General features: G+C 41.4%; 1 protein-coding gene across 2 annotated transcripts in view; it reads right to left on the reverse strand.

Annotated features, from left to right (window-relative positions):
- Nucleotides 1-22,185, reverse strand: part of NAA25 (N-alpha-acetyltransferase 25, NatB auxiliary subunit) — an 85,667-nt gene that overhangs the window by 49,188 nt on the left and 14,294 nt on the right. Inside the window, exons 2-9 of one of the 2 annotated variants that reach the window (XM_015152849.3) lie at nt 19,881-19,966; nt 17,573-17,711; nt 14,540-14,658; nt 7,604-7,678; nt 5,536-5,643; nt 5,090-5,168; nt 2,576-2,687; nt 1,564-1,653 (exon numbers count right to left, since the gene is read on the reverse strand). In XM_015152849.3, the coding sequence (XP_015008335.1) occupies nt 1,564-1,653; nt 2,576-2,687; nt 5,090-5,168; nt 5,536-5,643; nt 7,604-7,678; nt 14,540-14,658; nt 17,573-17,711; nt 19,881-19,966 (808 nt within the window). The remainder of the gene's footprint in view (nt 1-1,563; nt 1,654-2,575; nt 2,688-5,089; nt 5,169-5,535; nt 5,644-7,603; nt 7,679-14,539; nt 14,659-17,572; nt 17,712-19,880; nt 19,967-22,185) is intronic. The other variant, XM_015152851.3, reaches the window with a different exon arrangement.

Below are 22,185 nucleotides of genomic sequence, written 5' to 3' on the forward strand. Positions count from 1 at the left end.
TGGTGAAACCTGTCTCTACTAAAAATACAAAAAATATTAGCCAGGTGTGGTGGGGAGCGCCTGTAGTCCCAGCTACTTGGGAGGCTGAGGCAGGAGAATTGTTTGAACCTGGCAGGCAGAGGTTGTAGTGAGCCGAGATTGCACCACTGCACTCCAGCCTAGGCAACAGAGAGAGTTTCCGTCTCAAAAAAAAAAAAAAAAAAGAATGAAAACTAAGAAAAATTAGGTAATGTAGTTAATATTATGAAGCAAGCATCAGCTCATAACTGTCATCTTGAATCTTACTTCTGTATTGATTTTTTAAAAGATGCCATTTATTCATTTACCTCTAGATGCCTATAAAAAGGAAAAAAAGCCGGGCGCGGTGGCTCAAGCCTGTAATCCCAGCACTTTCGGAGGCCGAGACGGGCGAATCACGAGGTCAGGAGATCGAGACCATCCTGGCTAACATGGTGAAACCCCGTCTCTACTAAAAAATACAAAAAAACTAGCCGGGCGAGGTGGCGGGTGCCTGTAGTCCCAGCTACTCGGGAGGCTGAGGCAGGAGAATGGCGTAAACCCGGGAGGCGGAGCTTGCAGTGAGCTGAGATCCGGCCACTGCACTCCAGCTTGGGCGACAGAGCGAGATTCCGTCTCCAAAAAAAAAAAAAAAAAAAAAAAAGGAAAAAAAAATTTTATTGTAGTACTGCCTACGATAGCCAATAACAAAAGGACAAAGGAAAAAAAAGAGATCTTCAAAAATCCAAGTATCATCAATAGGGAAAAGGCTAAATGAATTATGGTACATCTGGCGTACTCCTAAGCTGCTGGGGGAAAAAATAAAATGAAAGAGATCTATATGTACCAGAAATGAAAGATGTTCAAGAAATATTTTAAGGCAGAAAATAACAGGTTGCAAATCATGTCTAATACAATCCCATTTTTATATTATATAAGGATAATTAAGCTGGGCGCAATGGCTCATGCCTGTAATCCCAGCAGTTTGGGAGGCTAAGATGTGGTGGTGGGTGGATCACCTGAGGTCAGGAGTTCGAGACCATCCTGGCCAACACAGTGAAACACCGCCTCTACCAAAAATACAAAAATTCGCTGGGCATGGTGGCGGGCACCTGTAGTCCCAGCTATTCGGAAGGCTGCGGCAGGAGAACTGCTTGAATCTGGGAGGCAGAGGTTGCAGTGAGCCAAGATCATGCCATTGCACTCCAGCCTGGGTGACAAGAGTCAATCTCCGTCTCAAAAACAAAAAAAGAGAAAAAGAAAAAGAATAATTATCTTAGCATAAACATGAAAATAAATCTGGCAGAAAGGCACCAAACTGTTAAAAATAGTTATTTCTGGAATGGTAGGATAAGTGGAAATTAGCACACCACATATTTCGGCACTAACGTGATTTTTAGAATGAACTTGTGTATTTTATACTTTAAAAAATAGGAAAAAATCTCTTACTTTGAAAGGAATACTTTATTGAGACAGAAAAAGAGAATTCGATTGGCTTATAATGAAATCCTTTCACTACACTATATTAAAAAGCGCCATTGTAATTCAGGAAAGAAGACAACTTACTGTTCACCTTCAGCAGGAGGAGTCCAGGCCTCTTCAATCAGTCGAAAGACAGAATCGAAATAAGTCAGATAGAACTGCCAGTCATCTGAGCTAAAATCAGATTGAATGATGCACACAGGATTAAACTCAAGTTGTGACAGATCTGCCTTAGGAACTATGATATTCAATTTATTTTGTAAGTTACATTTTAGTATGTAGTAGGTTGGCTCACCCCCACCCACTCCATGTTTCCTTTGCAACTCTAAAAGGCATTCCAGAGGCATTTTCAAAGTAATACTACTTTGTATTTGTAAAGACTAGTAAGCTACTCTTTCCCTCAATAAAATGACCAGGTCTAGAAAACTAATATTCATAACAGACAAGTCCCCACATAAGCACTTCCAAAATGAAGGGAAGGGGAGAGAAGTGCTGTAGCAAAGAATGAAGGCTCTCTCTTTCAGGGGAATACTGAATTTGAGAAATTAATGATTTTCAGTGTTCATTCTTAAACCCTAACTAGAATTCAGCACCATGATCACAAGTATCTTTTTTTTTCTTTTTGAGATGGAGTCTCACTCTGTCACTCAGGCTGGAGTGCAGTGGCACGATCTCAGCTCACTGCAACCTCCACCTCCTGGGTTCAAGTGATTCTTGTGCCTCAGCCTCCCAAGGAGCTGGGACTACAGGCACGCACCACCACGACTAACTAATTTTTGTATTTTTAGTAAAGACGGGGTTTTGCCACGTTGGCCAGGCTGGTCTCAAACTCCTGACCTCAAGTGACCTGCCCGCCTCAGCCTCCCAAAGTGCTGGGATTACAGGCATGAGCCACCACGCCCAGACTACAAGTACCATTATAATACTCTACTGAAAGATGAAGGCTCCTTACAAACCTTTACAAACATGCAGGACACAACTACTATAAGAAAACTTTATGCCCAGAAACTTTAAAACACAAGACACCAAGAAAATCAACAGTGAGGTCTTAAAGCCTCACTACAGTCAAATGGTATAAAAGAAAGCTTTTACTTACTTTTTTAGTAAGAGGCGCCGGGAAAGGGCATTGCACTCTGGCCACCTGCTCAGCTTCTTGTACATAGCCATGCATTTATTTTCCCGACTCTGAATCTCACTTGTCAACTTCTCTAAAATCAAAAGTTGTAAAAGTTGGTAAGCTGGTTTCATTTCTGACAATTACCAGATACAGTCCAACCACAAGAAGGAAAATGTCACATTTTCCTTTCTTCCTTTTTTATTTTTATTTTTTGAGATGGAGTTTCACTCTTGTCACCCAGGCTGGAGTGCAATGGCATGATCTTGGCTCACTGCAACCTCCACCTCCTGGGTTCAAGTGATTCTCCTGTCTCAGCCTCCCAAGTGGCTGGGATTACAGGCACCTGCCACCACGCCTGGCTGATTTTTGTATTTTTTAGTAGAGACAGGGTTTCACCATGTTGGCCAGGCTGGTCTTAAACTCCTGACCTCAGGTGATCCACCCATCTCAGCCTCCTAAAGTGCTGGGATTACTGCTGTGAGCTACCGGGCCTGGCCTAAATGTCACATTTTTTAATTCACTCTCTTACAAAATGGGACCACTATTACATACAAACTACTACTATCTTATTAAAGATTATTTTACTTCAAAGAAAAAAGTACATTACTGACAGTAAATTTTTATAATCATTTTCTTTGTAAAATGATAGGTTCCACAATGTATTGGGTTGAAGATCTATTAACAGTACATGGGTTATACTTATAAAATCCCAACAGCATCTAGGGACTAGTAAATTTAGTCCATAGACAGGCTGCCCATCCATACAGTTCCAAAATATCAAATAGGGCTGGGCTGACGTGAGGTAAGAAAGATGAGATGTTGAAAGAACACAAAAAAAGAGTGGAGATGAATCAAACTCTTTCCAAACAACTGAAAACAAAAAAACTAGGATGATACTCCTGACCAAATTAGATTTGCCCAACTGTTTAGTAGATTAAGGATACCAAAAATTACATTATGAATTTCCTGTTGAGAATCTAAATTTTAACTATCCATAGAACTATAATCTAGTTTAAAAAAAAAGGAAAAAAAAAAAAAAGGCCAGGCATGACAGGTCACACCTGTAGTAATCCCAGCACTTTGGGAGGCTGAAGCAGGCAGATCACTTGAGCCCAGGAGTTCAAGACCAGCCTGGGCAACATAGTGAGACCCTGCCTCTACAAAAAATGTAAAAATTGGCCAGGTTTAGTGGCATACGCCTGGAGTCCTAACAATTTAGGAGGCTGTAGTGAAAGGATAACTTAAACCCCGGAGGTCAAGGCTGCAGTGAGCTGTGATGGTGCTACTGCATTCTAGCCTGGCTAACAGAGCAAAGCCCTGTCTCAAAAAAAAAAAAAAAAAAAAAAAAAAAAAGTTTCTTGGGAGTAGCCTAAATATGCACCAAAAACTTGTTAAGTAAATTTCTATATTCACACTGTGGAACACTGGACAGTCATTAAAGAGAGTGAGGTAGTGAACTTTATCTCTAGGAAATACAATTTAGTTAAAATAATAATAAAATAATGGAGGCCAGGTGTGGTGGCTCACACCTATAATCCCAGCACTTTGGGAGGCCGAGGCAGGCAGATCACTTGAGATCAGGAGTTTGAGACCAGCCTGGTCAACATTGTGAAACCCCGTCTCTACTAAAAATACAAAAATTAGCTGGGCGTGGTGGTGCATGCCTGTAATCCCAGCTACTCAGGAGGCTGAGGCAGAAGAATGGCTTGAACCCAGGAGGCGGAGGTTGCAGTGAGCTGAGATTACGCCACTACACTCCAGCCTGGCCACAGAGCGAGACTCTGCCTCCAAAAAAAAAAAAAAAAAAAAAGAAACAATGGAGCCCAGTGTGGTGGTGTGTGCCCCTAGTCCTAGTTACTTGGGAGGCTGAGATGGGAGAATTGCTTGAGCCCAGGAGTTCCCAGCCTCGGCAACACAGTGAGCCCTCATCTCTTTAAAATAAATCAACAAATAATAAAAATAAATAATGGGTATAAGAGTATGCAGAGCAGAGTTCACGAACTCAAATGCCTTCATAGGACAAAAATGTAAATAAAGAAGGAATGTTTGTGGTATCTACAGAGTACAAATCCTAACTAGAGGGGCAATTTTTAAAGAAAAAAATTTTTTTAATAAAAACATTGCACTAACTGAATAAGATTATTCTATGAGCCAGGCATACTATGTTTTCATTCGTGTTTAAGAAAAAAAAAAAAGTGGAGAAGATGAATCTTTCGAAGAATATAAAGTATAACTGGAGGAAAAGCTATGGGAAGAGGGCTAGAGATCTGAAGCATAACCTTTCACATTCCTTGAAGTTTCTGAATCTGTTATTTTCAAGTAAAAACATTTTTAAAAATAAATTTACAACATACAGAAAAGTCTGGAAGAATATAACAAAATGATCAAAAGTGTTTATGTCTTTATATCCTTATGTGGAAATTTTCTACGATAAACATTTTTCATGTTTAAATAAGAAAAAAAAAAAGCTTTAAGAAAATTTTTAAAAATTACCTCCTAATTTCCCTCTGATGACATCCAAGGCCTCCTGGTACTTTCCCAAACGTTCCAGGATCATATAATAAAGTTCAACCTTACAGAAAAAAAAACAAGAAGTGCAACCTCTGAAACTTTTCAATAATAAAAAGATAGTCATTTATAGGTTTTTAAAAAGTTATTTAATAGAGCATGTCTTCAAATGAGATGAAACTGACAGTAAGAAAAAGGTAACAGGATCTTCTCCATCTATCTCTCTCCCATCTATATACATCTCAGCCTAGAGTACTTGCTAGAAACAGCTCAGTGATTAGACCTAAGCTGAGGGCTTCACATTTACCCAAAGGCCAAGAGTGAGGACCCAGCTATCAAACTGGAACAAAACAACAGTTTATAGTATTATAACATAATAGTGTAGCACCAGCAAAAAAATGAGAACACAAAAGTGGGCTTAAAATACTCACTTCAGCCTCAGCTTCTATCTTGTCCTCTTTCACCATTTTTTCTACCATTCTCTCAGCAAGGGGCAGAAACATTGTTTTTGAGAGGTTTTCATCCTGTGCCGATATAGACTGAAAGAAGAAAAATAACGTTTCATTCTAATTTCTCCCCTGCTTGCGCTATTGATAGTAACATTACCGTTAATTGGGCACATAATTATCAATCCATCATGTCAAATATCAGATCTAATATGAATTCCCTGCCAAGGAGGCACATTACAGAGTGGTTTGTTTTACAAAAGATTTCTCTGCTAAAGATTCATTATCCTATGTGTTCTTGAAATACTGAGCTTCCACAATACAACCTAGCATTTAAGTCGGTTATTTATACATTTTTCTAAAAGAATATAAAGAGGCAGCATGCCTATACTGTTTATTATTTATGAGTATTATCAGGTATTTGAAGAGGAAAGCCTTCCAGGTATCTTTGAGATGTTCACATACTGCAAGAGAAATGCCAATTCCTTTCATTACACAGTTTACTAGTAGCTAGTTACCTTAAATTGGTAACAAAAATTAACACATGAAATTCATAAAGTTAATAACGTCAGAATCTGCTCACAGATCACTTAACCCTTGTAAACAACCTTTCAAAGTAGATGTTATGCTTATTTTACAAAGAAACTAAGGTTAGGCCAGGTGTGGTGGCTCATGACTGTAAACTTAACACTCTGGGAGGCTGAGACAGGTGGATCCCTTGAGGCCAGAAGTTTTGAGACCAGCCTGGACAACATGGCAAAACTCCCATCTCTACTGAAAAAAAATTTTTAAATTAGCTGGGTGTGTGTGGTGGTGCATGATTGTAATCCTAGCTACTCGGGAGGCTGAGGCATGAGAATCACTTGAACCTAGGAGGTGCATTGTGCCATGCACTCCAGTTTGGACAACAGAAAAAAAAAAAAATTAAAGTTAAGAGATTTCCCAAACAGCTTTACCAGACATGTGGTAAAGCTAACGTATGAAAGCAGACCTGTCTGACCCCATAACATCTGTTCTTAATCACTACTTTTAAATCCTTCCTCCCCATCCTCTCCTATACAGAATCTCACTTTGGTCCCTGGGAGAGAAGTGTCTCCTTTCTGCAAAAGAGCAAACTGAGGCTCAGAAAGGAGAAGTGATAAAAGAAGGCCACCCAGTTCAATGAGCCATTAACTAACCAGCAATGTTGTCTTAAAGGCAAACATCAAGTTGTAATATCAAACATTTCAAGGCTCATGCTTGATCAAGCAACCCAGCAATAGATCAGAGATTCAGGGGAAATACAGTCCATGCTACCCACAAATAAACTGATATACCAACTCATAAACAATACTCAAAATCCCTAACTTAAGTCAACTGACAACACAAACTCCCTGTCTGACATGCTACAACACATTACGCAAAATGTTCACAGTCAGATGCAGAGGCTGATGCTTGTAATCCCAGCACTTTGGGAGGCTGAGGCAGGAGGATTGATTGCTTGAGGCCGGGAGTTCAAGACCAGCCTGGTCTTGAACAGTCTCACTGTCGCCCAAGCTGGAATCCAGTGGTACAATCTCATCTCACTGCAACCTCCACCTCCCAAGTTCAAGTGATCCTTCTGCCTCAGCCTCCAGAGTAGCTGCGATTACAGGCACGTGCCACCACGCCCAGCTAATTTTTATATTTTTAGTAGAGATGGGGTTTTACCATGTTGGTCAGGATGGTCTCGATTTCCTGACCTCGTGATCCACCCACCTCGGCCTCCCAAAGTGCTGGGATTACAGGTGTGACCCACCACATCTGACCAAAAAAAAGAATTTTGTTTTAATTAGCCAGGCAAGGTGGTATGCACCTGTAGTCCCAGATACTTGGGAGGTTGAGATAGAGGGACTATTTGAGCCTAGGAGGTCAAGGCAGCAGTGAGCTATGATTGATTGCACCACTGCACTCCTGCCTGGGTGACAGCGTGACCCTGTCTCAAAAAAAAAAAAAGTTCAGAAGACACATTGAGGACAATGACTATATAAAAAATAAAACCAAACCTCAATCCCATTCTGAATGCCATACTCACTTGCATAATTAAGCTCATCACAGACCAAAAGTAGTAGGGATTTTTGGGGACAATCTTATATAGAGCCATGCCAGCCTAAAAGAGAACCATAAATATTTTATTTAGAAACACCATACAGAGGGGGATTAATGATCTAGACACATGACAAAAAATTTATTGGGAGAACAGCAATATATTTACATATTCCAGTTAGTAAATGCCTAGTGACTTGATGGCTATAGCAATAGTAGTAATCACAAAGGTGAATATTCATGTTATGAGTGACACTTCAATTTCTGAACCAGAATTTTCTAAAATTAAAGTCCGATATTTCCAGAATACACTGCAATCCAATATAGTTCTAGCAAACTACAAAGCAAACACAAAATTTGGCTTGTAAGTGTACTATACATCAATAAACTTTACTGAAGATACCATACTAACCAGTTATTAGTAAAAACAAATAAACAAGCCCAGAGAATACACTTAAACTTCAATATCAGAAAAGATTACTATGCCATAATTCAAAAATTCTTCTTAGGAAAATAATATGGTTACTTCAAGATTCCAATAATTAGAACTAAAATCTTTCATTATAAAATGTATAATATGCAAATACTTAAAAGCAAGAACATGCTTTTAAAAAAGAATAGACCTATTCAAGCATAATTTAGACTGTATCCATAATTAGCCAACTAGTAATTGACGCTAAAAACTCCATCAAGTAATTTTCATATGTTTTTTAATCTTTTGCCTACCGCCAATCTAGTTCCAAAATTACTGCCAATCTAATGGAGCTCCTATGAAGTAGAAGAAACTATCTATTCCCAACAAAGATTCAAAGATCGAGTCCCTGTCCCAAAGCCATTTAAAAGCGAGGGAGAAAACAAATACATAAATGACTGAAATGTATTTAGCATTTAAAATAAATGTCCTGGGCCAGGCACAGTGGCTCATGCCTGTAATCCCTGCACTTTGGGAGGCCGAGGCTGGCAGATCACCTGAGGTCAGGAGTTCGAGACCAGGCGAGCCAACATGGAAAAACTCCATCTCTACTAAAAATACAAAAATTAGCTGGATGTGGCAGCAGGGACCTGTAATCCAAGCTACTCGGGAGGCTAAGATAGAGAATCGCTTGAACCTGGGAGGTGGAGGTTGCAGTGACCAGATATTGCGCCACTGCACTCTAGCGTGGGCAACAGAGTGAGACTCTGTCTCCAAAAAATAAATAAATAATAATAAAAAATAAATGTCCTAGGCCAGCCATGATGACTCATGCCTGTAATCCCAACATTTTGGGAAGCTGAGACAGGAGGATCATTTGAGCTCAAGGAGTTTGAGACTAGCCTGGGCAACATTTTAAATCTTACACACACACACACACACACACACACACACACACACACACACACACATGTTAACCAGCGTGGTGGCAAGCACCTGTGCAACATTTTAAATCTTACACACACACACACACACACACACACACGTTAACCAGCGTGGTGGCAAGCACCTGTGGTCCCAGCTACTGGTGAGGGGCTAAGGTGGGAAGATCACCTGAGCCCAGGGAGATGGAGGCTGCAGTGAGCTGTGATCACACCACTGCACTCCAGCGAGGGCAACAGAGACTCTGTTTCAAAATCAAAATGATAAAACTAAAATATAAAAATAAATGTCCTATATAAAACACCATGCTAGGGTTTTTCCAAGGAAGGCAAAGTTGTTCATTTTCTTACCTCTTTCTTCCTTAAGGGAAAGTAGAGAGGAGAACGTTATAATTAAAGCCCCTCCAAGGTAGCCATCTTTCAGATGACTTTGAAGGTCAAACAGAACATGGCGGCGGGGTGCGGGGGTGTGGTAACGATACATATAAAACTACAAATATTTGCAGTGAATGGGTAAATGAATCACCTCAAAGTAGGAGAAAAATGAGTCTGAACAAAAAACATTCAAGAAAGTTAAGGGATATATGCTGATAAAAACAAGTAGGATATCTGGCTAAAACAATTCAGAGTAGTAGGAAAAGTGTTGAAAGATAGGCCAAGGTACTTTTGTTGTAAGGTGTTAAAAAAAAGGAGCCTATACAGAATAGAGAAGTGATATATATAAATCTACACTCTTCTAGGAATAGTATCTTAGCAGTACTGTGAAGAGACAAAGTAGGAAGAAAGAAAAGGTGAGGTGATGAGGCACAAAACCAGGATGGGGTAGATCAAACAGAAAAGAAACCTGGAAAGATACAGCAGATGCCGGGCACCATAGCTCACGCCTATAATCCCAACACTTTGGGAGGCCGAGGCAGGAGGATTACCTGAGGTCAGGAGTTCGAGACCAGCTTGGCCAATAAAGTTAAGGTAAAAGAAAAAGTGATGGTGAAACTCTGTCTCTACTAAAAATATGAAAATTAGCTGGGCATGGAGGTGGGTGCCTGTAATCTCAGCTACTCAGGGGGCTGAGGCAGGAGAATCGCTTGAACCCAGGAGGAGGAGATTGCAGTAGGCCGGAATTGCACCACTGAACTCCAGCCTGGGCGACAAGAGTGAAACCCCATGTCAAAAAAAAAAAAAAGATACAGCAGCAGTAGAATGAAGATGATCTAGAGACAACAAGGACATAAAGGATAGGAGAGTCGAAGATGGCTTGAGGCTCCTGCTTCTAACACTGGGGTACATATACTCCACAGGTATAAAATGAAAAATGTTAGGAAATTCAACTGATCCCTGGGAAGACTTTACAATCAAAATAAAAAATAATAATTTTTTCTTTGAGTTAGAAAACTGGCTGGGTACAGTGGCTCATGCCTGTAATCCCTGCACTTTGGGAAGCCAAGGCAGGAGGATTGCTTGAACCCAGCAGTTCAAGACCAGTCTGGGAAACATAGTGAAATCTCATCTCTACAAAAAATGAATAAATGTTTAAAAATAAATAAAAGTTAAGAAATCCATTTTACTTGAGAATATGGGAAAACATTTTTATAAGACATACAGAGATAAAAATATGTAACATTAGAATATGAATTAATATAAAATGCAAGGCAAAAATTTCATGTCCATACCCTATGATCTTGCAGGCTCTGATAATCTGCTAAAACAAAATTTTTGATGACAGACAAGTTTAAAAACATGAATCTAAGTTGGTGACGCAGAATGAGAATGTCATTTACAGGAAAAGAAAAACCTTATCACCATATGAAAAACTAGCTACTCTTCATTTATGGTGGTTTCAGAATCACCAGCCAGAAATGTTATTTGGGGCAGCAGAAGCTCTTAAGTTTCCCTCCCTCCTACCTCCACCAGTTTATACAAACTGTATTCGCTTAACAAATTAATGTGCAGATGCTATTCTAGGCAATGGAAAATCAACAATCAGCAAATCAAACAAAAACCTTTATCCATATGAAATATGACATTAAATTTGTGAAATACCTCAGACTGACATTCCACACTCAAAATAAACATACTTAAGCTAAGAAACTGTAACTTCCTTAAGCAGCAACAGTATAAAAATTAGCCAGGCGCAGGCAGGGTGCAGTGGCTCAAGCCTGTAATCCCAGCACTTTGGGAGGCCAAGGTGGGCGGATCATGAGGTCAAGAGATGGAGACCAGCCTGGCCAGCATGGTGAAACCCTGTCTCTACTAAAAATACAAAAAATTAGCTGGGCATAGTGGCGCGCACCTGTAGTCCCAGCTACTCAGGAGGCTGAGACAGGAGGATCTCTCGAACCCAGGAGGCGAGGTTGTAGTGAGCCAAGATCGCACCACTGCACTCCAGTCTGGAGACAGAGCGAGACTCAATAAGTAAATAAATAAAAATTAGCCGGGTGCAGTGGCTTACACCTGTAATCCCAACACTTTTGGGAAGCTGAGGCAGGTAGATCACTTGACGTCAGGAGTTTGAGACCAGCCCAGCCAATATGGTTAAAGCCCGTCTCTATTAAAAATGCAGAAGTTAGCCGAGTGCAGTGGCTCATGCCTGTAATCCCAGCACTTTGGGAGGCTGAGGCAGGTGGGTCACGAGGTCACGAGTTTGAGACCAGCCTGACCAATATGGTGAAACTCCGTCTCTACTAAAAATACAAAAATTAGCTGGGCATGGCGGTGTGCACCTGCAACCCCAGCTACTCAGGAGGCTGAGGCAGGAGAATCGCTTGAACCCGGGAGGCGGAGGTTGCAGTGAGCCGAGATCACGCCACTGCACTCCAGCCTGGGCAACAGAGAGTGAGGCTTCATCTCAACAACAAAAAAAAAAATTAGCCAGGTGTGGTGGCAGGCACCTGTAATCCCAGCTACTTGGGAGGCAGAGGTGGGAGAATCACTTGAACCCAGGAGGCAGAGTTTGCAGTTAAGCTGAGATTACACCACAGCACTCCAGCCTAGGCGACAGAGAGAGTCTATCTCAAAAAAAGAAAAAGAAAGAAAAGAAGTATATCCTTTTTGAGGACAACATGAGAAGAATGGGAAGAGAAGGCCATTGCTTGTCTCAATTAACATATACTGGGAACATCTTTCTATGTCAACCATATAAAGACACCCAGTATTATTTGGAGAGATGGGGGAATGCATTTTATGTACCATAGGGATGAACTATAACTTCTTTTACTCTGTCCTTCTGAATGAATATTTAATACACTTTGCTTAAAACATAATCTTAGGCCGGGCGCGGTGGCTCAAGTCTGTAATCCCAGCACTTTGGGAGGCCGAGACGGGCGGATCACGAGGTCAGGAGATCGAGACCATCCTGGCTAACACAGTGAAACCCCGTCTCTACTAAAAAATACAAAAAAACTAGCCGGGCGAGGTGACAGGCGCCTGTAGTCCCAGCTACTCCGGAGGCTGAGGCAGGAGAATGGCGTGAACCCGGGAGGCAGAGCTTGCAGTGAGCTGAGATCCGGCCACTACACTCCAGTCTGGGCAACAGAGCAAGATTCCGTCTCAAAAAAAACAAACAAAAAAAAAACAAACAAAAAAAACATAATCTTACAAATAAAAATGATATTAAGGATTTATATGTATATATGTTAGCATTGCCAATTTAAAAAAATATACCCATTTTATGGCTGGGCACGGTGGCTCACGCCTGTAATCCCAGCACTTTGGGAGGCTGAGGTGGGCAGATCATGAGGTCATGAGTTCGAGACCAGCCTGGCCAATATGGTGAAACACCATCTCTATTAAAAATACAAAAATTAGCCGGGTGTGGTGACGTGCACCTGTAGTCCCAGTACTCGGGAGGCTGAGGCAGAAGAATCGCTTGAACCCAGGAGATGAAGGTTGCAGTGAGACGAGATCGTATCACTGGATTCCAGCCTGGATGACAGAGCCAGACTGTCTCCAAAAAATATATATATATATATATTTATATTTATATATAAATACACACCCATAGCCATTTTACATTTTTAAAAATTATAATGTCTAAATACCTTTCCGTAAATAAATTAATAAAATGTTATTAAATAATTACATTGGGATCCCTCAAAAAATTTCTCCAGTTGAGCGCACTGGCTCACGTCTGTAATCCCAGCACTTTGGGAGGCCAAGGTGGGCGGATCACTTGAGGTGAGCAGTTTGAGACCAGCCTGGCCAACATGGTGAAACCTCACCTCTACTAAAAACACAAAAATTAGCCGGGTGTGGTGGTGTGCACCTGTAATCCCAGCTACTTGGGAGGCTCAGGCAGGAGAATCGCTTGAACCTGGGAGGCAGAAGTTGCAGTGAGCCAAGATCGTGCCACTGCACTCCAGCCTGGGCAACAGAGCAAGACTCCATCACAAGAGAGAAAAAAAAAAAAAATTCTCCAATGTTAAAACTTGCATAAACTTAAAATACAGAGACTGATTTTAAGAATTTATATTTATATTAATATAGTATCTGCCACCCTGCCCAAATTATCTATTGTTGTAACTTGATATTTAATGTAAAGAATAAGATGAAAACACAAAACATTTTGCCTTCAGAAGATATTATACCCACGAAGAAAGCATTTCTAAAGAAGTACTAGCTTGGGCTGGGTGTGGTGGCTCACGCCTGTAATCCCACCACTTTGAGAGGCCAAGGCGGGCAGATCACCTGAGGTTGGGAGTTCGAGACCAGCCTGACCAACATGGAGAAACCCTGTCTCTACTAAAAATACAAAATTAGCCGGGAGTGGTGGCGCATGCACGTAATCCCAGCTACTCAGGAGGCTGAGGCAGGAGAATCGTTGAACCCAGGAGGCAGAGGTTGCAGTGAGCCGAGATCGCACCATTGCACTCCAGCCTGGGTAACAACAGAAAAATCCCATCTCAAAAAAAGAAAAAGAAAAATACTAGCTTGACATCATAGCCATTTATGGACTTAATAGTTCTGATTTCATTTCTCTGAGATGTTAGCTTTACCCGCAACCTAATTTAAATGTGTTCAAATGAGGCTCCTTCAGATGTATGTAAAGAATACCTAAAATATGGTAGCAGCCAAATAAGCTGCCTTAAACCAAAAACAAAAAAAAACAAAAAATAAATTTAAAAAGAAACATGTCAGGCAACAGGGATTCTTCCCCTGGTGGATTTAAAAATCTTAGCAGGCTATCAACAGTTTAAATTTACAAATTAGATGTAACCTTTAAATTTACTCTTTCCATAGTTGTTCATTTTTTGCTCTGGTATATCTGCCCATTTTCTAAAAATTTAACAGCAATCTGATGCAGTGGGACAATCTGAAGCTGAATTACCAAAACCAAACAAAACATAACATCAGGCCACAAAAGAACAATCAACTTATTCCCAAATAAAACATTTAAAGATCTTGAAAAACAGTTCAACTTTAAACACATAAGGAAAACAACTGACTGACCTCCACACAAAAAAAATCCATAAATTCAATTCTACACACACACACCCAGCGCAGTTAACTCACACGAAAGAGACTTTTACTTCTAATAGTAAATCCCATAGCCCAGTAGGTTTGGGGATCAAATTACCTGTTGCATTTTCTTGTATTCACCCACTCTGGCATAGGCCATGAAGAGGTGAGAGTGATACTCCTCACTATTGGGAACTTTCTTCACAGCTGCCTCATAAAGTTTTGTAACTAACTCCGCTAAGATAAAGAGAAATAAGATTCAAGTTATACTTCAAGAAAATTCTAATGGCATTTAATGTTCTTCCTATCTGGCAGAAATAGATGTCTCCTATCATTATAGAAGAAGTATCTGCTTGGCCTCATCCAATCATCATTCATCTCTCGGTTAGGTGGTGTTTAAATGAAGCATGGAATAGGTCAAGTCTCCTCATAGCATTTACAACATATAAGACCTTATAGGATCTGGCCCCTGTCTCCTCTTTCCCTCAGCACTTTATCATGTAGCCACAAACTATTTGTAGTTCCACCAGATTCTCTGGGATGTATCATGCATACCTCTATGCCTCTACACTCTTCCCTCTGCCTGAATTCTCCTTTCCTCTCTTTTATCTTAGTGAACATCAGCCAAGACCCAATTCAAATGTAAGTTGAACTGTAAACTTTCTCTGAACACCATCTCTGCTCCTCCACTGCAATTTGACTACTGCCTCCTTCTGCCATCTTGGAATCTTATATAAATAAGTATATTGTAGCTTTTTTTTTTTTTTTGGAGACAGGGTCTCACTCTGTTGCCCAGGCTGGAGTGCAATGGCACAATCACGGCTCACTGCAGCCTTGACCTTTCAAGCTCAGGTGATTCTCCAACCTCAGCCTCCCAATAGCTGGTTCTGAAGGCACATACCACCACAACTGACTTATTTTTTGTAGAGACAGTGTTTCGCCATGTTGCCCAGGCTGTACTGTAGCATTTATTAACACATAATGTAGTATACTGTCTAGTGATCTACTTCCCCTTATAGACAATGAGTGACATGACAGCAGAAAGTGCTTTTTTTTTTTTTTTTTTTTTGAGATGGAGTTTTGCTCGTTACCCAGGCTGGAGTGTAATGGCGCAATCTCGGCTCACCGCAACCTCCGCCTCCCAGGTTCGGGTGATTCTCCTGCCTCAGCCTCCCAAGTAACTGGGATTACAGGCATGCATCACCATGCCCGGCTAATTTTGTATTTTTAGTAGAGACAGGGTTTCTCCATGTTGGTCAGGCTGGTCTCAAACTCCCGACCTCAGGTGATCTGCCCATCTCAGCCTCCCAAAGTACTGGGATTACAGGTGTGAGCCACCGCGCCCAGCTGAAAGTGCATTTTTTATCTTTGACTCTGATAGAATAGCAGTTATAGAGAAACATGCCACCAATATCTGTGGAGTAAATGATTTTTTTAAAACACTGGAGAAGAATCCATATCCCTAAACCAACATAATCTGTAAATATTCAGATATAATACCTCAACTCTTAAGTTTTATCTTTTGTAAAAATTAAAAACAAAATTGAAGCTGAGCACAGTGCCTTGTGCCTATAATCCCAGCACTTTGGGAGGCTGAGGCAGGCAGATGGCTTGAGCCTAAAGAGTTCAAAACTAGCCTGGGCAACACAGCAAAACCCCCTCTCAAAAGAAATTGGCAACAATGTTTAAGGTTACAAATACCAAATGTTACAATCTGAGCTATTTGAATGAATGAAGAGACAAAGCATACCAAGTGTTGACAAGCATGTAAGCAATCAGAACTCAAAAACTGCTATTCTATTTATAAAAGAAGTTGACATTATCTTGCTTTATGCTAAACATACACTTACCCCATGACTTGAAAATTCCACTCCTAGATATTGTAATGTAGTTACCCAGTGAAATATTTTGTGGTAGTGAAAATGGATTAACTATAGCCACTTGGCTACTAGATGACAAATGCAAGTCACAGAACATATACAGTACAGATACACTAACAAAATTTTAAAATTAAGCAAAATTAATAATGTATTACTAAGAGAAATAAATGTAATAAACATTTAAAGAAAAGCAAGAGAATAAAAAATATTCAGAATAGCAAGTAACTCTTGATAGGTAAAAGGAGAATTAAGATTGATTGAGGAGGCCAGGTGCACTTGGCTCACGGCTGTAATCCCAGCACTTTCGGAGGCCAAGGCAGGTAGATCACTTGAGGTCAGGAGTTTGAGACCAGCCCGGCCAACATGGTGAAACTCCGTTTCTACTAAAAATGCAAAAATTAGCTGGGGATGGTGGTGCATGCCTGTAATCCCAGCTACCTGGGAAGCCGAGGCAGGAGAGGATGCATGAACTCAGGAGGTGGAGGTTTTGATTCTCCTGCTTCAGCTTCCCAAGTAGCTGGGATTACAGGCGTGCACCACCACACCCAGCTGACAAGGTTTCACTATGTTGGCCAGGCTGGTCTCAAACTCCTGACCTCAAATGATCTGCCTGCCTCGCCATCCAAAGTGCTAGGATTACAGGTGTGAGCCACTACGCCCGGCAATGCTCCACTTCTTAAATTAGGAGGTAGGTTCATGAGTTTTCATTATTACACATCAAATTTATTTATATGTTACATAAAAAAGATTATTTTATAATATGTACTATGAAAAATATGTATTATTTCACAATGAAATATTTAAGAAATTAACAATAAAAACCTTTATTTCAGAAGAAACGATGGACTACTTAGGATATGCTCTGAAATAATCTGCCAGGGGAAAGGGTAGAAACAAAATAAAATTTGGGCCATGTGTTAATTGCTGAAGGTGGATAATAAGAACAACGGGGTTTATTATTCTATTCTATTTTTGTCTGCTTGAAATTTTCCATATTAAAAAGTGAAAATAAGGGTGAAGCCTCCATTTAGCAAATCAAAATATCACAAATGAAGTCACTTTAATCCTCATTCCAATTCAAGGATCCTAATGCATGTAAACTATCCTTTCTAGCTACAGTTCTTGCAAACCCTGGCTAATGTGTTATTCTACCTACTGTCATCCATTCAAATCATGAATGACAAATCAGACAACGGCAAACAGATAACTCAGTCAGAAATATCCAAAATTTTCAGCTCAAGTTTAAAAACAATGAAAAGAAAGAAACATACGTCGGTGCATCTCTCGGTAAAGGATAGTCAGTGCCTGCAGTGAGTTGTCATCTGTGGGTTCAAGGGCTGCCACCTCCTGTGCAAGAGTAAAGGCCTCCTCTTGCTTTCCAGTTCTCTGTAAACCAATTGCCTTTAAAACCTGATAGTAACAACAGAAAAATTAGTTTTTAAAAGGACAGAAAAGGAAATATGAACCAAAGAAAGCTGATCTGAAAGAACAAGTATTAAGGTATGCCTAAGTTGCTGATATACTAGTTTCAGGCTGGGTGCGGTGGCTCACGTCTGTAATCCCGGTACTTTGGGAGGCCAAGACGGGCACATCGCTGGAGCCCAGGAGTTCAAGACCGGCCTGGGCAACGTGGTGAGACTCCATCTCTACAAAAAATAATAAAAAATTAGCTGGGTATGGTGGTGTACACCCAGCTACTTGACTGGTTGAGATGGGAGGACTGCTTGAGCTTGGGAGGTTGATCACGTCAAGGCACTCTAGCGTGGGCGACAGAATGAGAACCTGTCTTGGAAAAAAAAAAGTGAACAATAGCACTGGCATGGTGCACTCATGCCTATAACACTTTGGGAGACTAAGGCAGGAGGATCACTTGAGCCCAAGACTTTGAGACCAGCCTAGGCAACACAGTGAGACCTCATCTCTAGAAAAAATTTGAAGGAAAACAATAGGCCAGGTTCGATGGTCAGGAATGTAACCCCAGCACTTTGGAAGGCCAAGGCGGGAGGATTACTTGAGCCCACAAGTTCAAGACTGGCCTAGGCAACATAGTGAGACCCCATTTTTACAAAAAGTTTAAGAATTAGCCAGGTGTGGTGGTGCACATCTGTGGTCCCGGCTACTCAAGAGGCTGAGGTAGGAGGATCACTAGAGTCCAAGATGTTAAAGCTGCAGTGAGCTGTGATCACGTCACTGCAGTCCAGCCTAGGCAACAGAGTGAGAGAGACCCTATCTCCAAAAAAAAAAAAAAACAATAGCCAGGCATGGTGGTACACCCTGTAGTCCCATAGTCCCAGCTATGCAGGAGGCTGAGAAGAGAGGATCATTTGAGATCAGAAGACCAAGGCTGTAGTGAGTCACGGTTGCGCCACTGCACTCCAGCCTGGCTAATAGAGACTTTGTCCCAAAAAAAAAAAAAGTGCACAATATTGCATAAAAGGATTCTGTGAAAATAAAATAAATTAGGTAAGCAATATGCAAAGAAATAAAGTTAGCTTTTATTGAAATATCACAGCCAGGCACAGTGGCTCACGCCTATAATCCCAGCACTTTGGGAGGCCAAGGCAGGTGGATCAGGAGGTCAGGAGAACAAGACCATCCTGGCTAACACCATAAAACACCGTCTCTATTAAAAATACAAAAAAATTAGCTGGGCGTGGTAGGACACGCCTGTAGTCCCAGCTACTTGGGAGGCTTAGGCAGGAGAATCGTTTGAACCCGGGAGGCAGAGGTTGCAGTGAGCCGATATCATGCCACTGCACGCCAGCCTGGGCAACAGAGCAAGACTCCATCACAAAAAAAAAAAAAAAAGAGAAATATCACTTGTGGCATGTAAGTGACTATGGAAATAAATGACCTATAAAGTACTGAGAAAAAACACAAATAGTCAGCTGGGCCCAGTGGCTCACGTCTGTAACCCCAGCACTCTGGGAGGCTGAGGCAGGCAGATCACCTGAGGTCAGGAGTTTGAGACCAGCCTGACCAACATGAGGAAACCCCATCTCTACTAAAAAATATACAAAATTAGCTGGGCATGGTGGTGCATGCCTGTCATCCCAACTATGTGGGAGGCTAAAGCAGGAGAATCGCTTGAACCTGGGAGGCAGAGGCTGCGGTAGCTGAGATCAAGCCATTGCACTCCAGCCTGGGCAACAAGAGGAAAACTCCGTCTCAAAAACAAAAAAGACACTACTAGCCATCCTTTCTCTTTTTTTTTTTTTTTTTTGAGACAGAGTCTCACAGTGTCGCCCGGGATGCAGTGCAATGGCGCAATCTCCACTCACTGCAACCTCCACCTCCGGGGTTCAAGTGATTCTGCTGCCTCAGCCTACTGCGTAGCTGGGATAACAAGCACACGCCACCAAGCCAGGCTAATTTTTGTATTTTTAGTAGAGACAGGTTTTCAACATGTTGGTCAGGCTGGTCTCGAACTCCTGACCTCATGATCTGCCCCACCTTGGCCTCCCAAAGTGCTAGGATTACAGGTGTGAGCCACAGCGCCCAGCCCTCCTTTCTCTTTAAGGTAAGGAATTACAAATATAACCCGCCACAGGTAAGTAACTGAAGGGCAAATGAAGTTACCTTAGCACAATGAAGATCCTTATGTTTCTTCAACAATTTATCTGCTTGCTGAATTGCCATTTTATTATTACCATTGTCAAGATAATCTATGAAAAAACAAATTATGTGACAGTTATTATACTCCTTCAACAACAAACATAAAAAATGCACCAACTGGTATGAGATGTTTTGGAAAGTATCTTAATCTGCTATATAAAACATCATGGAGGCAGGGAGTGGTGGCTTACGCCTGTAATCCCAGCACCTTGGGAGGCCAAGGCAGGTGGATCACTTGAGGCCAGGAGTTGAAGACCAGGCTGGCCAACATGGATAAACCCTGTCCCTACTAAAACTACAAAAATCAGCCAGGCAGTGGTGATGCACACCTGTATTCCTAGGTACTCAGGAGGCTGAGGCATGAGAATCGCTTCAACCTGGGAGGTAGAGGTTGTAGTGACCTGAGATCATGCTACTGCACTCCAGCCTGGGCAAAACAGTGAGACTCTGTCTCAGAAAAAAAGTAATAACATAAAATAATAATAATAAAACAAAATAATAAAACATCAAGGGCACAGTGCAGTGTCTCACACCTGTAATCCCAGTACTTTGGGAGGCCAAGGCGGGTGAATCACTTGAGCCCAGCAATTCAAGACCAGCTCTGGCAACTTAGTGAGACCCTATCTCTAGAAGAAATGTAAAAATTAGCCAGGCATGTCGCCATGCACCTGTAATCCCAGCTACTCAGGAGGCTGAGGTGGGGTGATCATTTGAGCCTGGGAAGTTGAGGCTACAGTGTGAGCCACAGTCGTGCCACTGCACTCCAGTTTGGGCAACAGAGTGAGACCCTGATTCAAAAACACTTTTTTTTTAATTAAAAATTTTTTTTGAATTTTTAAATAAAAATATTATGGATCTAATTTTAACTATAAATGGCTAGGACAGTCAAGAATACAAACTTATCCCAGCACTTTGGGAGGCCAAGGCGGGTGGATCATGAGGTCAGAAGATTGAGACCATCCTGGCTAACATGGTGAAACCCCATCTCTACTAAAAAATACAAAAAATTAGCCAGGCGTGGTGGCAGGCTCCTGTAATCCCAGCTACTTGGGAGGCTGAGACAGGAGAATGGTGTGAACCCAGGAGGCGGAGCTTGCAGTGAGCTGAGATGGCGCCACTGCACTCCAGCCTAGACAACAGAGTGAGACTCTGTCTCAAAAACAAAAAAAAGTATACAAACTTACTTGCCTATAGTCATCTCTCATCTACAAGTAATATAATCGCACTATATAATCCTTAGGGAAGATTCAAGACTATACATATTTAGATAAGATGACATTAATATTTTTATCTATGGATAATTGAGTTTAGTCACCGAAACCTTAAAATCTTTTAAAAATTAAAAACCAAAAAAGAAGCCTTTCTAGTATTCAAGCCTCAAATCTACCAAGTGGACTATGTTCCTTCAATAAAATATATTTAATGAGTACTGACTTTGCCACAGAGTTAAGTTTAATTTGCTGAAGAAAAAAATAAGAGAAAGTTTTACCCATAAGATTGGGAGGTAGGGAATGAATTCCAATAATAGCAGGAGTAGGCAAGGATGTAGGGAAAATAGTACTTTTTTTTGAGACACAGTCTTGCTCAGTCACCCAAGCTGGAGTGCAATGGTGCGATCTTGACTCACTGCAACCTCTGCCTCCTGAGTTCAAGCAATTCTCCTGCTTCAGCCTCCCAAGTAGCTGGGATCACAGATGTGCACCACCATGCCCACCTAAATTTTGTATTTTTAGTAGAGACAAGGTTTCACTATGTTGGCCAGGCTAGTCTCGAACTCATGACCTCAAGTGATCTGCCCACCTCAGCCTCCCTAAGTGCTGGGATTACAGGCGTGAGCCACCATGCCCAGCTGATACATTTCTAATTTTAAGGAATATGGAGACCCATCACAAAATTGTGTTAGGCCGAGTGCAGTGGCTCACACCTGCAATCCCAGCACTTAGGAAGGCTGAAGTGGGAGGATCACTTGAGGCCAGAAGTACAAGACCAGCCCAGGCAACACAGCAAGATCCCATCTCTACAAAAAATTTAAAAATTTGGCCGGGCGTGGTGGTTCACGCCTGTAATCTCAGCACTTTGGGAGGCCGAGGAAGGCGGATCACGAGGTCAGAAGATGGAGACCATCCTGGCTAACATGGTGAAACCCCATCTCTACTAAAAATACAAAAAATTAGCCAGACGTGGTGGCAGGCACCTGTAGTCCCACCTACTCAGGAGGCTGAGACAGGAGAATGGCGTGAACCCAGGAGGTGGAGCTTGCAGTGAGCCA

This window comes from Macaca mulatta, chromosome 11 (assembly GCF_049350105.2).
Source record: "Macaca mulatta isolate MMU2019108-1 chromosome 11, T2T-MMU8v2.0, whole genome shotgun sequence".
Classification (NCBI taxonomy): Eukaryota; Metazoa; Chordata; class Mammalia; order Primates; family Cercopithecidae; genus Macaca; species Macaca mulatta.